This window comes from Lycorma delicatula, chromosome 11 (assembly GCF_047948215.1).
Source record: "Lycorma delicatula isolate Av1 chromosome 11, ASM4794821v1, whole genome shotgun sequence".
NCBI lineage: Eukaryota > Metazoa > Arthropoda > Insecta > Hemiptera > Fulgoridae > Lycorma > Lycorma delicatula.
In genome coordinates, this window is record NC_134465.1 from 37,878,831 (window position 1) to 37,895,646 (window position 16,816).

At 30.7% G+C, this 16,816-nt stretch overlaps 1 protein-coding gene across 1 annotated transcript in view; it reads right to left on the minus strand.

Annotated features, from left to right (window-relative positions):
* Positions 1 to 16,816, minus strand: part of LOC142332015 (uncharacterized) — an 87,292-nt gene that overhangs the window by 43,491 nt on the left and 26,985 nt on the right. Inside the window, exons 4-6 of the mRNA XM_075378081.1 lie at positions 6,355 to 6,536; positions 5,026 to 5,203; positions 3,452 to 3,633 (exon numbers count right to left, since the gene is read on the minus strand). Coding sequence (XP_075234196.1) covers positions 3,452 to 3,633; positions 5,026 to 5,203; positions 6,355 to 6,536 — 542 coding nt within the window. The remainder of the gene's footprint in view (positions 1 to 3,451; positions 3,634 to 5,025; positions 5,204 to 6,354; positions 6,537 to 16,816) is intronic.

Here is a 16,816-nt window from a genome sequence, read left to right on the forward strand (position 1 = left end):
GATCAGACCTCATAGTTATTTGTATAAGAATAAAATAAAATTTTGGAAATTGACAAGATGTATTTGCATACAAAGATAAAACTAAAGCCACTTCTACTTGGACTTGATCCATTATTATTATTTATTCACTGTAGGAAGGTGATAAAGCCTAATATTAATTATTCCTATTATTTTCCCTTTTGTTTTTTTTTTATTTTTTATTCTTAAAACTGTTATTTCAACACATAGTGATGACTTAATTTATCAGAAGAAATTCATTCACATTCATTTCAACAGATGAAAATAACCTGCGTCTTTAAGGTTTGACTGAAATTTAATATATAACTACACTTGCAAAGTTGTGACCTCACCTATACTATATCACTACACATAGATTTCTAATCGCCAATACTATTAATTTTTTTGGGGGGTTTTTAAGGGTGAAAACCGCTTTGATGTTATCATTGCATGACACCAATTATCATGCTTGATTAATATCACACACGACATATTTTTTATAATAAAATAAAGATATATTACATTATATATCTTAATTAAAATAATAAAATTACCATTTATTTTACGGCAAAGTGATGAATAGCTGAAAAAACTACAATTATCTAAATACTTGAATATAAATGGACAGCCCTAAGAAATTGTAAAAACATAAGATAGCACCATTTCATTATCCCATAAAATAGTTTGCATGTTGCTCCCTAGATGAAACTTGCGATGCAATGCAGTGTAACAGATACAATCCACAATGATGTGGTTCACTGTTAATTGGCATCTACAGCGAGCACAAAACGATGCATCTGTTTGCATCATCAGATATCAATAAGTGAGCCTAGTGTGCCCTATTCGCAAATGGCAGATAATAATCTACTTTTGATGGTTACTTCAGCATGAGAAGCTCCCTGATGAGTGTTCTTAATTGGGCAAAGTTTGTTGTTCATGGTTGGTAGCAACTCATTCATTTTGCTACTCATCATAAACTACCCTCTTCAGGAAACAGACAAGACTGTCAGAAGCAATGCGACTGATAAAAGGAAACTGAAAACAAGCCTCTTTTGCCGCACTATTTGCACGCTCATTGCCTGAGATTCCTATGTGGCTGGGGATTCAGCAAAAGCTCATTGTTGTGTTACGTCTAGTAATTTGTGAAATAACACACTGAATCTACAAACAACATGTCTGGAATATACTTCACTAATTGCCTGTAAGGTACTTTATAGGATCTGAGCAAACAAAAACATGTCAAAATTTTGGGCTAACCATATTTAAGGCCTTATTAATGGCATACAGTCCTGCAAAAAAAATACTAGTAATACTGAAAAGGTACATGTATGTTATGTTGCCAACCACAACCAACAGAATTAACATTTCTAGAGCTGTCCTTCTAAACTGTTAACGTCAGAACTTATGCTATAAAAAATATTATAAAACTCCTTTTTCAATATAACTGGATTTGTGTTATTTTTATTACACTGACAAAGATCAAAGCAATAATTAACAAGAGAAGGCTGCTAAGGAAGGTAAATAACATGAAGCAACAGTAAGAACTGGAGATAATTGTTGGGCTGAGAAAAGATGGTGAAGTTCTGATGCCTAGAGGAGCAGATCTCAGGTACTTCTGGTATCAAATCAGATGTGGGGTAGAGAACACTGCATCAAACACTGGATGATTTCATTTTGCTTTAAAACGTGCTATGTAAGTGCAGATCATTTTATTCAGTCTATCTGAAAGGGATTGTTCACCACTTTCCACCTGTAAACTTTCCACAGGGCTTGAACATAAAGCACCTGTAGCAAGATGGATAAGTGAACGATGGATGGAATCTAGCATTCTAAGGGTGGTGGATTGTGTGGACGAATAAGTCACATAGCTGTAGTCCAAGCGGGTATGGACTAGAGCTCGGTAGAAGCACAACATGCATACTCAATCAGCTCCCCAAAGACTATCAGATAAAACTATCAGCATGACATTCTTAAATATTTTACCTTCAGTTTCATTAAATCTGTTACCCACATTAGTCGTTTGTCAAACCACATTCCCAAAAATCTAATCCATGTGCACGCTTCACACCATGTAAAAACATTTATACATACACCAAAACTGGTACTCCATGTAAAAACAACTGAGGGTCGGTATCTTCCCTCAAGCGTGAAAACTGATGCATTTTGTTTTCTCCGGAGAAAATGTGTTGTTTAACACCACGATTCTAAACGGAATATTGTATTTTGAAGCAGGCTCTCATCAGTAGTTAACATTCTACAGGATACATAAATAGAAAAATCACTTACAAATAAAGAACACATAACAGGTTTTCGCATGCAGTTTGTTATACTATTTATGGCTACAGCAAACAAAGTAACTTCCTTGAGGCACTCCATTTTCTAGTGTGAAACTTTCAGATACTGTCATTCCAGTTCAAACTCTGAAGTACTGACTACTGAGGAAATTCCTGACAAATGCAAGATTACCTTGTACACCCTATTCATGAAGTGTATCTAGGATTCCTCTCCCCCATGCCATGTTGTATGCCTTTTGTAAACTGAAAAATGCAGCAACCTGGCATTGGCAGAATAAAAAAGGCATTTTGTATAGAAGCATCCAGGGCAACTACAGGATCAACAGATGATCTAACCTGGCTGAAAACGCATTGTTTTTGGGCAATCAGGGAATGTACCACACTAGATGACAATATATCATTCGTTCCATCGTCTTGCACAGGGTACTAGTCAAGGAGGTAGGATGATAACTTGTGCACAATTTATCCTTACCAGGTTTCAGTAAGGGAATTACCAGTGCCTCTGATCATGAATCTGGAAATACCTGGTCAGAGAATGTCTTATTATAGATACACAAAAGATGTCATAGTGCACTATCTGGAAGGTGTGATAACATACTCAGCCTGATATTATCATTTCCAAGGGAAGTGTCACAAGAATTTTTCATGGAATATCTGAGCTCATTGTAAGAAAATGGAATGAATATTTTATTCATTTTGCAAGTCTCCCATCACCAACAGGATATTTTCTACCTGAAACTTATATCTTACAAACTCAGAGCAGTTCAATGATGTTAAGTGAACTGCCCTAAACGATTTTCCAAATGTGTTCGCTACATCATCCGGCACGATAACAAGGTTTTTGCCACTTTGGAAATTGAAAATAAATAGAAGAGATGCAAAGAATAAGAAAACATCCCAACAGAAAAACCACATGGTAGATAGAGAGATGATAACTGGGAGGAATAGAGAGGGAGATTGTTGATAGATGGCAAGTGCTGACAAGGCTTAGTCAGCATCCAGACCCAACAAACTGAAACTGGGATCAGATATCTATCCATGTACTAAAAATGTTGCTAACCCAGAGAAACAAATTTAGCGCCTTCTACTTCAGAGACTATTGCAGAAACTTGGTTATTAAAAAACTTATTATTATTATTGTTATTATTATTACTGCTCACCAAAATCTTAGCTAATATTCCTTCTTCTTCAACTTCAAATGTCATAATAGCTTTATCTGTTTGAATTTCGCACAAAGCATCCCCTGGATTAATTTTATCACCCTCATTCTTTTTCCATGAAATAATTGTACCTTCACTCATTGTTGGGGATAAGGATGGCATGTTAATCTCCTGCCCCGGCACTGGAAAAGTGAAAAACACAACTCAACACATATCACTCTAAAGGTTTTTGTTGAAAAAAATAAATAAAAAACATAATTGGCTTTAAATAATGCAAAAGAACAAAAATACAAGACTGATTATTCATGAAAACTTGGCAATAGTCGTCCAACAATTTTTTTCCTACGAAAAATCAGAAAGCTTGCCAAAACCAGAAAAGTAGAAAAAGAAAGAATGCGTAAGAACGTTTATTTAATTTCGCTTAAAACAAAAAAATATATATATACAGAAAATGTTATTTTAGTTTATTAATATTTTAAATAATAAAAAAGCACTAGTATTGTAGGGGTTCAAGTGTACTTCCCTGAAAAGAGAACAAACAAAAGTATAATTAAGGAAACAAAAAATAGTTATAAGACACATATGATAAAAAAAAATTGAGAATGAATGTATTACTCAATCATTGTTTAAAATTTTGAAACAAGAAATAGCATCAGAAAATTCTCAATTTTTGTGCAATTAAACGACATTTCTATTATAAAATTCATTACAAGTAACAAAACTATATTATTATTAGAAAAAGTCAATTTTCTGAAAAATCCTGTAATTTCTGTTTGTTAAATCAGTCAGTTTGTCACTTATTTTCTTTCTGTTACAGAAATTCATTTTTAATATATCACTGAATCTAATTAATGATACATTAAAAATATTTTTTTTCTTTAAACTTATATTTAAGAGGTAAAAAAAGTTTCTATTTTCATATCACATAATGTAGGTTGAGAACTTCTATTGTTTTAAATATGAAAAAGAAGCACATCATATCAGCAAACTGATAGACACTTTAATAAGTTTTATTTTAAATAAAAATATAAATCTATTATTTTACGTAAAAAAAATGTAAGCCTAACTGCCTTTTCTTGAGACTCTACTGTACTTAGATTTAATATTGCCATCAGAGAGGAAATAAGTCAAATGAAAGTGTGGATTACCACCAACATCTTTATTACTACACAGTCTTCATCTTAAAATCTCTACTGTTGATCAATGGCTCCCCTCGGATCAAAAGTCCAAGGGGGAGTAGATTCCTACTAATCTACTACTAGCACATCATTAATTATGAAAATTTTCTCACTTTATGCACAAGCCCAAATGAATAGATACTAGACCAACCATTATGGTAGTCATTTAGTATAGTATCTTCAAGATCTTAAATATTAAGGTCCACCTTTGGTAACTTTTAATCAGTTACCTTTTACAAACACAGAAACATTGAGCGATGTGCCAGCATATCTACATAAGGATAGAACTGAAATTTTCTAGTGAAAAAAATGTAAGACCAATCGTCATTTCTTCAACCTTCAGATTCAGTAACATGAAAAACTAAGAACAGCATATAAATATAAACAATGACTGACCTGATCCAGTAACAAAAGACGGAGAGGCTACTGCAACACGAGCTGAGTGGTCTGCAACTGGAACGTCTGCAACTGGAACTTCCGCACCTGGTATTCTGACATCTTTCCAGTTGGCATCCGGTTCAACAATAAGAGCAATCAATGTGCCAACCTGTATATTAGTTGTTCCTTGTGGTACCTGGCATAAACAGACATATCAGAATAATACTAAGCTGAGATTACAAGAAACATATAGTAACAGAATACCTCTCCACAAAAAATAAAAATAAAATAAATCAATTTATAGGGAAATAACATAATGTACAATTTTAGCAGAATATTGCAGTATAATTACAATATAATACTGCAATGCCAACCTCTGAGGCAGAGTTTCAGCCTTTCATACAGAAGATTCTGGGTTCAAATCCTAATTAGGCTTATCATAATATATATATTTTAAAATTATCTTTCATTATCAGTAATTGTATATTCAAAAAAGTGAAGTTCAATTTCTTAAAAAACTGAAATTTCACAAGCAAGCATTAAAATAATCGTTTAATGGCATGCTTGAATTACTCAATGTTGATCAAGCATCAATTTTATTAATTATGCAGAAGGGAACCCCCTCAATTGAAATTCAAAAAAATTGTTTTTGCTTCAAATCTTCTTTGCTTTATTACACTGGTCTACAAAAAAAAGAAGTTTTTTCTGTCATATGTATTTAATGTGTGTCTTATAGTATTTTTCATGCTGATTACAATTCTGCAAAACCAAAATTGAATGGGTGGGAAGGTTTTTTATTAACAAGGATTTCAAGAAAACTTGTTTTCTTTAGAAGAATTACACAGTAAATATTCATACTTTATATCTGTCAAACCAAAATATTTATATTTGTTGACTACTTTCAAACAAACCTCATCAAAATACCATTTTTTTATTTTTTACTTACAGACCTACTCTGCCTAAAAACAATAATTTTTGTTTTATCTAGATTTATTTGGAATTTCTTCCACCACTGCCACGCAGTAATTTTTAAACAAAGTAATCATTTTCTGCCAGACAACAGGATCAAATGCTAAAATAATTAAGTAAACAAGATAAAATAAAATTCTAATGTTAGATGAAACACATCCATCGTGGATATTAATGATCCACAAACTCTCTCCTACCGCATTATGAACATTGTTCATTAAGAAGAAGGGAAACAACAGATTGGCTAGTTTCACCCGACACGATGTCCCAAATTAATCCATCAAACCATTTCTACTCTAAACACTCAATTCTGTTTGATCATGCAAACTTTAAATTAAAAAAAGTACCAAATAATCTAATTAAATGAAAAGTAATTACCAAAATCTTTGCTAATACTCCTTCTTCTTCGACTTCAAACGTCATAATAGCTTTATCTGTTTGTATTTCACATAAAGCATCACCTGGATTTATTTTATCACCCTCTTTCTTTTTCCATGCGACGATTGTACCTTCAGACATCGTTGGGGACAAGGATGGCATTTTAACCTCCAGGCCTGGTACTAATAGAAAAAAAAATCAATATTACACACGATATGTACAACATAGAAAAACTCCTATTATCATTTATTAAACTAACCACATAAACAACTCCATTTCATTTATCTCCTTAATTTTTTTTCGGAAAGAAAAATTATTTGTTAAATAACAACATATAAAAATCTATAGCTTAACAAGTGGATATCTTTTCCCGTTAGTTTTTAATGCTAGCAAGAAAACAGGGAAGAGGTAAGCAGTTGGTTTATATAAATTTACAATTTAATAATTTATCAGCTATGTGATTTCAACAGCCAGTTGATTTAAAGATTAAAAATAATTATATTAAAAGAAAAAAAATTTTTATAAAATAAAAAACTTTTTTAATTAACTTATTTATGGTGACAAAATTACTGATTACTGTAATTCCTTTATAGGTAGGTTATTTTCTACATAAAAATCACATTTTACGTGTTTATTCTGTTTTACACTATGTGCAGGAACAGTCAAAAAGAATGTTACTAAGATTACATAGAAATCAAAACAGTAAACATAAAAAAAAACAAAAACAAAACAAAACAGTATAGATTACCAGCATTTGCTCACAAAAAGACTGTCAAGAAATATAATTAAAACAGAAAAGAGTGACAATAAAAACCACTTAAAGTTTCTGATATGTTGGTCAGGCAAACACAAATAAATAACTACGAGATAAACAATGAAAAATGAACAAATTATTTCTTCTAGTTGTTTTTTGCAAATAAAAAGAAATGAAATTCAGAAAATTTATAAATAAATAAGAGAAACCATACAATATGAAAATCAAGGATTGTACAGTAAATAGAATGGCATATAATATTATAGGTCAGAAAAGAATAATATCCAGAAACTGTGATTTTACATATTTAATACATATTTTTATTATCATTACACATGATATTAACAAAAAAATAGAAAGTAAAATTAAATATAAATAAAACCAAAATTAATAGAAGTAAACATAAATGGTAATAAAATCAAAATAGTAACCAAATTTAAATATCTGGGAGAAATAGTAACAAACAATGTAAACGAAAAAACCTTGATCAAAATAAGAAGAAAAAACTAGCAAAAGGTCAAAAATTAACCTGATACACTTACAATAAAAAATGCCTATCAATAAATGCAAAAATAAGACACTACAACACAATTATAAAACCAGAAGCCACTTATGTAGCAGAAACACTCTTCCACCTGAACGAACAATCAAAGACAGACAGACAGACACCAGAAAATTGAAAGTAGAATTGAAATAACCTGCATCAATAAAAAAGTACCAGAAAGATGGGCAGTGGTGGATTAACAAAGATTTAGAACCCATCACTGATACCATTCATAAAAGGAGACTAAGGATTCTTTGCATGTATCATGAGGATTCGAGACTTCTGAAACAGATAGTGCAGTACAATCTCGATTTGAAAAACATCAAGACAGGATGTAGATACAACAGAGAAATAAGAGAGGATCTGAAGGAAATTAGTCTCACAGTAGACACTACAGGTAAGATAAAATTAAACAAGAAAATCAAGAATAAAAACACTCACTTCACATTCACGAGAAAAAACTCGCAACACCAACATTTTCAATACTAGATGGGGCACAAAGATTCAAAGATTGAAAGATATGAAAAAGTATTGTGAGGACCGCAAGGCCCAAACAGGTTATTAAAGAGACTTGGATAACAGACTGACTAAAGTGATCCTATACGGACATAAATGATAATAATAAAACCACAACATTAAACATATACATAAAAATTAAGAAGTGAAAAAAATACAAAAATTGTTTTATAAAAAATAATAAAAAAAAAATACCATTATAAATTAATATAAAAATTATTAAATCAGTTATCTCACAGAGGCACTTTCATGTAGACAAATGTCCACATCACTTCACAAAACAGGCAAGAAACATAAGAAGAGATCTAGATATTTAATAATTTTTCTGGAAAACACCTTTAAAATACTAGATTACATTAATTCCTAAATAATTAATCTAATTATTGAATTTATGCTGTCTTATATACTCAGGACTTTAACACCAGTTATATTTCCATTCTGTTTAGTTCTTTACTATTTCATTAAATGTGTTGGCTGAATGTCTGGCAGTTTTTTTTTTACATCCAAATCATCTTGCACGTTAAAATATACATCCAGGGCCATAACAGCAAAGATACAAACAGCACTAGGAAAGTTTTGCAATACACTTTATTTTTCATAATTTTTCAAAATAATCTCTGCCAAAAATTATACACTTTTCCATCTTTTGAAATCTGTCTTCAAAGAAACCCTGCTGTGTTTTGTCAGAGATCTGAGCACACTCATTGCCCAAACCCTCAAGGGAGTCATCACCACTTGTGAACTATCTCCCTTTCAGTCTGTTCTTAACTTAGGGGAATAGCGTGAATTCACATGGAGTGAGATCTGTAGGGAGGGTGCTCTAACAGTTTTATTTCAGTATTGACCAAATTCTCAAAGCAGACTATAGAGCAGTGTGGTGGAGTTACTGTGATGAAGAATCCATGTGTCCATCCTCAAGTTTGGGTGCAACTTCTTCAGAACTTTAGGCAGACATTCCTTGGTATGGTATACCCCTTCCCTGTAACTTTTGAGTTTGCAACACAACTTGCTCTAAAACCTCTCTCACACATACTCGGAATGATGACAGTAAAAAAAAATACAGCCACCATTCAGGCTCAATGATCTGGATATTTGATTCTTTTTTTCTGTTTAGTCTTTGGAACCAATCACTTCGGATGATGAATGAGAACGATATGTATGAATGTAAATGAAGTGTAGTCATGTACAGTCTCAAGTCAACCATTCCTGAGGTGTGTGGTTAATTGAAACCCAACCACCAAAGAACACCGGTATCCACGATCTAGCATTCAAATCCATATAAAAGTAACTGCCTTTACTAGAATTTAAACCTTAGAACACTCAACTTTGAAATCAGCTGATTTGTCATGGCAAGTTTGCCACTAGATCGATCTGGTGGGTTTAGATTTTTGATTGCCACAGAGGTCTCATCTTTGTTTCTGGGTTGTGCAGTACCCATGCTTTGTTCTATGCCTCAGCTGGGACGTCATAACAGTACAGCCAAGATTCATCACCTTCACAATACTATTCATGTAGAGAGATTTTCCATTTTCAGCATTTCACGGCACCAAGAAATACAACTTGTCACCTGAACATTGGTCAAGTAATGGGGTACCCAGAAGGTACAAAAGCTTACTAACTTAAAGATAATCTTACAAAACAGCACGAACTACTGGTGCGTTTTGCCTGATATATCTATATTTGGTAGTAGGTCGCACGCCTGTCTGTCTCAAGTGTTTTTTGTACTACAGCAATGTTTCCCTCATTACAGATGAAGACAATCAACCTGACCTTGGAGCATCCTCAAGACCAAAATCAACTCTCGGTATCACCTAAATATGGTTGTACGATGAGGACAATCATCTCAAAGCACAGGAATCATTTACTCTGAATACTAATTAATGCTTAACCTGCATGCAAAATTAACCAGTATTCAGTTTTTGACGTGATGACATCACTATCACTTTTCAGCAACACAGCTGAAAAGCATGTGTCAATGAGACGGTGAATAGAGTGGCTACAAACCTGGCTAAATATGCATTAACTTGCAACCGCATCTCTTGATCTCTTCCGCTGTATTGCAAAACTTTCCTAGTATCCTCTGTAAAGAATATTTCACAACTTCATTTTTTTAATAATATGAATTTCTTTACAGAAACCAAATGCAGATTTATCTTTTCTTTATACAATTAAACATAAAAATAATCTGTGAAAAAAATAAACAATTATAGGTACACGTACAAGTAAAAGTTTTATTTAAAAAGATAACATTTGCATTTTATCAATAAAAAATTTGTAAACTATCAGTTACATAAAAAAGGAATGCATACGACTAATTTTGTAGATAAATATATCTTTCACTTTATTTTTAAATGAATAGCAAACAAGATATTTACAAAAGATTGAATGTTACCTGCAGTCAGATCGTCTTCCTATGGACTTCCCTACATCCAGTATCCTAGCTTGCTACATACCAAAGAAACAACATACATATGCTCACTGAAAACAAACATGCTCAGAAATATATCGGCACAGATATGCCAACATCATTCTGTTATACCAAACATGACAAGGGAATGTAAGCAACTAATAACTTGCCAATCAAAATACATCTTGAATTTAAACTTCCAGCTGAGTAGACTTCAACAATAAAAAAATAAAATTCTTGAATTCATAACACAAACATACTTTATGATAAACAACAAACAAAATATCTGCTTTGAGAAATATGACTCGCAGACTAGTTAACACACCTTTGCCGCCATTTGAAAATCACAAGAACTCTACATTCGCCTAGTATTTACAAATGAATATAATTATATATAATGTTATAACACAAATTGTAACACATTAAAATATAAAGACTCACAAAATAAAACATAACATTAATTTAAAAAACTGGGATACAATGTGACTTCACAAGAAAAAAAAGAAGAATATCGTACAGCTTCAAAAAAAAGATCTATTATGAGAATCTCAAAGATGCAAATCATAAATCTATTAAAACTTAACATTGATGTTTTATACACACAATGAAACTGACCATGTCAGTTTCAACTCCATCATGAAACATAAACACAAAAAAAACATGAATATATACAACTCAAATCAAACACATTTTTCAACAAATTCTACATACATTCACATCTCCCTAAAAACCATTAAGATTTAAATATTAAATAATAAAGCAACAATATTCATAATAAATATGTTAAAAAAATCATACACTGATATAACACACTTTTATTCAAATCCATTCATTAGTTATGGTAACGTTATAAAAAATGATAAAACTACTTAAAAAAGGTAGGATAAATTAACATAACTGACATGATCCGCTGACAGGTGGAGGAGAAACAGGAACAGTAGGTTTAGGAGCAGGAAGTGTAGGAGCAGGAAGGGTAGGAGCACCAGGTAAAACTGCTTTAGTCCAGTCTGCACCCACCTCAACTGTCAGTGCTATCGGTGCACCAACTTTTATATTAGTCGAACCTTCTTTTACCTGAGGCAGATAATAAAAATTTTAATGAATAAATAAATATATAAGTTCATTTTATAATACTTTAAGCACTTTGAACTATCTATTTAAACAAAATCATATTTTTATACAAATGTCATTCATCCACAATTTCAGATTATCAACCTATTTCTCTTTTTTTATCCCAAGAGAAACAATTATACATAAACTCTACTTTTATTCAAATATGAATAATAAAACACGTTTTATTATAAATAACTTTTCATTTCTTTGTTTATATACTGTTAATCCTGACAAATAAATTAAGCTTTCAGAACTTAAATAATTAAAAATAGAAGATATATTTTTTTTGCAATGATAACATTATGTTCAAATTTTTCTTGATAGGGCATAAAGAAAGTAAAATTTATAATATAAATAAATACTATGACAATATACTATTAAGAATGAATAATTTAGTTATCAACAGCTTTATAAGTTTCCTGAGTATCAATGACAATACTTCCTCACAAATAGACAAGCAGGATAACATGTAAGAACAGTTAATTCATTTCAGTAATTGCAGAAAGTACTGTTTTTATTGTAGTTTTCGCAGCACCTCCATAATAAGTAAATTGTACACAAGTGTTAAGATGCTTAGTTAATGATTTGTTCTTACACTAAATAATAAAGCAGACCTACACTCGAGCTAATGTAATGCCAAGAATGAAACAGTTTACATGTACTTTGTTGGGTATTTGGTTCTTTAATTTTGGTCAACATGCTTGCTGGATCATACAGTGCATCGTGAATGACATTTTTTAAAACATGATCTCTTCCTTTTTTCACAAGTTTTCCGCTAATCTTTAATTAGGCTATCATGTATTTTTTGTAAAATGTGCAACGGCTATTTATAAATTAAACCTCCAGTCAAATAACAAAAAAAAAAAAAAAAAAAAAATTACCATATATATGTTACATATACAGTTATATTATTTATAGACATAGTCCCTACCCGAATTCAAGCATTTGTATCATGATTTCTCTACTCTCCATTTTCAAACAATAGTCATCATTCATTGACTCCAACCATGAGTTAATCGTGTTTTTAAGGCGCTAAATAGTTGGCCGATTCTTCAATTTTGTGAACAGATGAAAATCTGTTCATGAAAGAACAGCGTGCCAAATCAGAGCTTAAAGGGAGATAGTCAAAAATCTGCTGCTTAAACTTATTTATAATCTTAGTTTCTGACTAAAGGATTCCACCTGATTTTAGTCCCTATAATTTCTAGCCTTTCTCAAAATGCAAGATGACATTAAAAGTTCAAGATTTTCTGATATCACAGACACCCAATATAACAGGGTAAAAAACTTGTAAAAAGTATTCTGAAAAAGAAATTCCTTATCGAAAATGGGAAAATCATAACGTGTAAATGCACAAAGGGAATGATTTGAAGTGTCTGCAAACACTGACATACAGCTCCAAATACATGTGTTTTGCAGGTGCATTCTGTGTATATCACTGTGACTTCCAGATAAGTTTTGACAGAATATTTTTCAAAATTGGTTATTTATGTTTCCTTTTTTAAATATATAACTCTTCAGTTTGTTTATTCTATTTTATTAATAATTATATTTTTTATAATAAGAATCTAATAAAAATATTAGGAACCATTATCAATTAAACATGAGTAAAAATTTTATTTTCATTATTTATAGCACAACTGCTATTAAAACTGATTTTCACTCTGTTTAGAAGGGCATAAAAAGAAATTGATAAAGTAAATATAATTATATTTTTTAATGTAAATTTTTACATAACAAAAGATTATATTTACATAATAAAAGAAAAGATTATATTTGTTTTCTTTTACAAATAAAAAAAATGATAAATTTTAAAAACTGTCAAAATTTTTATCATAACTAGTGATGAACTAGTAAAAAAACATCGTAGACAATAATGAGACTGTTGTGGGGAAATTTGACATTAATTTACTATTTTTTACAATCTCTTTTTTTAAATTATATTTAATCTTTTTTTTTTTTATAATATCCCTGACAGTATTTTTGAAACTATAATCTCCTTTCTATTAACACACTACAAAACTTTATCTACTACTTTTATATTGATTGATTTTTCCTGCGGATTAATTTCTACAGATTTATAAGAAGTTTAGCAACAGTTTCTTTAAATGCTGTATATTTACAAGTATTTTTGAAAAAAATATTTTTAATATATATATATATATATCATGGAGTGATATCCCGATGTATCACAAAATTCTCCCGGGACTTTCATAACCTATTCTATTGATGAAAATAATGGAAAAATTCATATTAACATATGTCCTAAAATGCTTTGTTTGCAAGTTACGGCTAGTGAAAAGTTTTGCTCAAATTTCAGCCAACCAGTGAAATAAGGTTGTACTAAAATTTTTACGATGTTAATTAAAGGGCAGAATAAATGACTTCTTATGGTTTTTGACCTGACAAATTGAATAAAATAGGCCCCAGAACCATATCTGTAGTAGTTTTTGAGAAATCTGGGGCGAGAAATAAATTGGGGTAAAACCCACTGTTTTTTATGATTGATGTACAATAACTATTTTTGCCAACCTATGAAAAAATAAAAATTTTAAATATGGTTTAGAAGGATGTCTTTCAAATTTATTTTTATAATTTTTAGAATTTATATGTAAATATTTTTTTTAAGATCGTTATCAATTTTCCGATCCAGTTTGTGTTTTGTTTTTAATTAAAGCTGAACTTCTCAAATTTGTGCTTAATTTTAATAGACACTTACATCAATTTTCTAAGAATTCAATACTCTACAAAGTTAAATAGAAATTTTTATTTGTTTATTGGTAAGTTCTTTTTATTCCAAACCTAAAAAAACTGTATTTTCTGACAAAATGTTTTTGTATTTTACAAAAAATACATTTTTCCTTAAACCCATTTTTCTTAAAACATACATGTGATAGAGGTCTAGGGCCACTTTTATTCAATTTCTTAGATCAAAAACCACAAAAAAGCACCAAATTTACCCCTCAATTTGTACCCTAAGAATTCTATTACAGTTTAATTTTACAACAGAGGGAGAAGAAAATCAGGGCTAAATGTTTCACAAGTCAAAACTCACTAACAAACTGTATTCTGAAAAACAGTATTCTGCATTCTGAATTCTTAAAATTGTTTTCTTATTTATGGCTATAAAATCACCTATCAAGAGATTACTGTGCAATTTGGAATCACATGTATTTATATAACTTTTTTTTAGAATTCTAATAACTTACTTTTCTACAATTTAAATTACATTACACTACATTTTTTCATTGAATTACATTACAGTTCACTACGTTTTAATGTTGAACACAAAAATATTTTATTATATAATTTCAGTGTACAAGTGTAGGCAAAGTGTAGTTAGCATATTCTTAAAATATAATTCTAGCAATAAACTAATAAAATTATAATGCCTTGATTACAAATGAAAATCACTATCTTGATCGGTCAGTACCTAATTATATAACTTTCAGGTCATGTATATAAATAGAAGCATGTAGAATAATAAAGCTGTCATTAGCGCAAGAAAACTGATGGATGCTAAATTATTTTATACAAGTGCAAAGAATGAAACAGAAGGTGAAGTTCTACAAAGTCTGTTCAAACAGTATCTGACCATTTTTTTTTCCAAAAGAAATTTGAATATAAATGGTAAAACTTGTTAGGTATAACACTAATGCAAATTGCGAATATCTATTTTTTTTTTTTTTTTGTAACCTCATAGAGTATGTCTAGCAGCCATTGCATATATTGGGGTAATAATCGTCAAAAACATGTAGACAAAATTTTTTATCTGCGTACCTATTATTATGGACTTTATAGAAGTTATCAAAACATGACAAAAGACAGTTATCAAAAGACAGTGCAGTAGGTGAATGTAGCCAGTTAGTATCTGTGTCATTAAATGTGAATACAGTACAACTCATTGTGTATTTATTTCCTAGGAACAAATCTGATAGGATGTTATTTTAATACAGTCAGTTCTAAGTGATAAAGCTTCTTATTGGATAGCAGAATTGGTTCAATGAATTACAATTTTTACAGTGACATAGATCTATTGAGATAGTTCAAATTAAAAGGGCTACAGCAAAGCGTTATAATACATACATACATGTAATGCTACACTGTGGAATAAGTTACAAATTTACCAAAATTTTAGCCAATATAGCTTCTTCTTCCACTTCAAATGTGATGACAGCTTTATCCGTTTGTATGTCACACAAAGCATCACCTGGATTCAACTTTTCACCCTCTTTCTTTTTCCATGACACAATTGTACCTTCATCCATTGTAGGAGACAAAGATGGCATCTTGATCTCCTGAGTTGCCACTAAAAAACAATACTGTACGACATTTACATTATAAAAGTAGTGTATATTCTCCCATACCTTGTGATGTAATTAATTTACACTTTATGCAGGTGATTATAGAATGTGCGCATTTAAACATACATATTCTTGCACGTGTATGTAAAATATACAAAACCACTATGAACTTATAATATTGTATGGTATTCACAATTATATGCTTGATGCTCGTATCAATATTTTATTTCCCTCACTGGAGAGTTGTATTTTAATCATTTTTCACATGTCCCAAAATACAGTTAATTTTTTAGCGTCATGGAAATTTCCTCTTAATAACTGCAAACAATTTATCTATAATTCTGTTCTACTCTTTATAAGCACCAGTACATTATTTTAATTAAATATAGAAGATATCGACTTCCCAATTTATTTTTCTATTCCAAATATATGATTTTGACTAGCCAACAGAAAATCTTAAAATTCAGGTTTTTATAAAGACCTCTTTATATACAGAAAACTTAAACTATCTTTTCATATTTACTGAGAAAAAATCAAATGCATTTATTTACTAGGCGAGTACCCAGCGTTGTCCAGGTTTCTTGTCACCTTTACCCTAAATATAATTAATTAGCAATTTATTATAAATTAACATTCCTGCCTACAGAATGGATGGTCTAAAGCCAACAGACCAAACTAGAATGAGGCTAGTAGTCAATTACATTGGCTGACATTAATCTGACCATTCTACGCTGCAAAAAAAGAATGAAAAGTCCTAATGTTAAAATGGAAATCTATGTCTATATTTGTAATCCAAACATCTCAATTCCCCCCAAGGGGAGAAG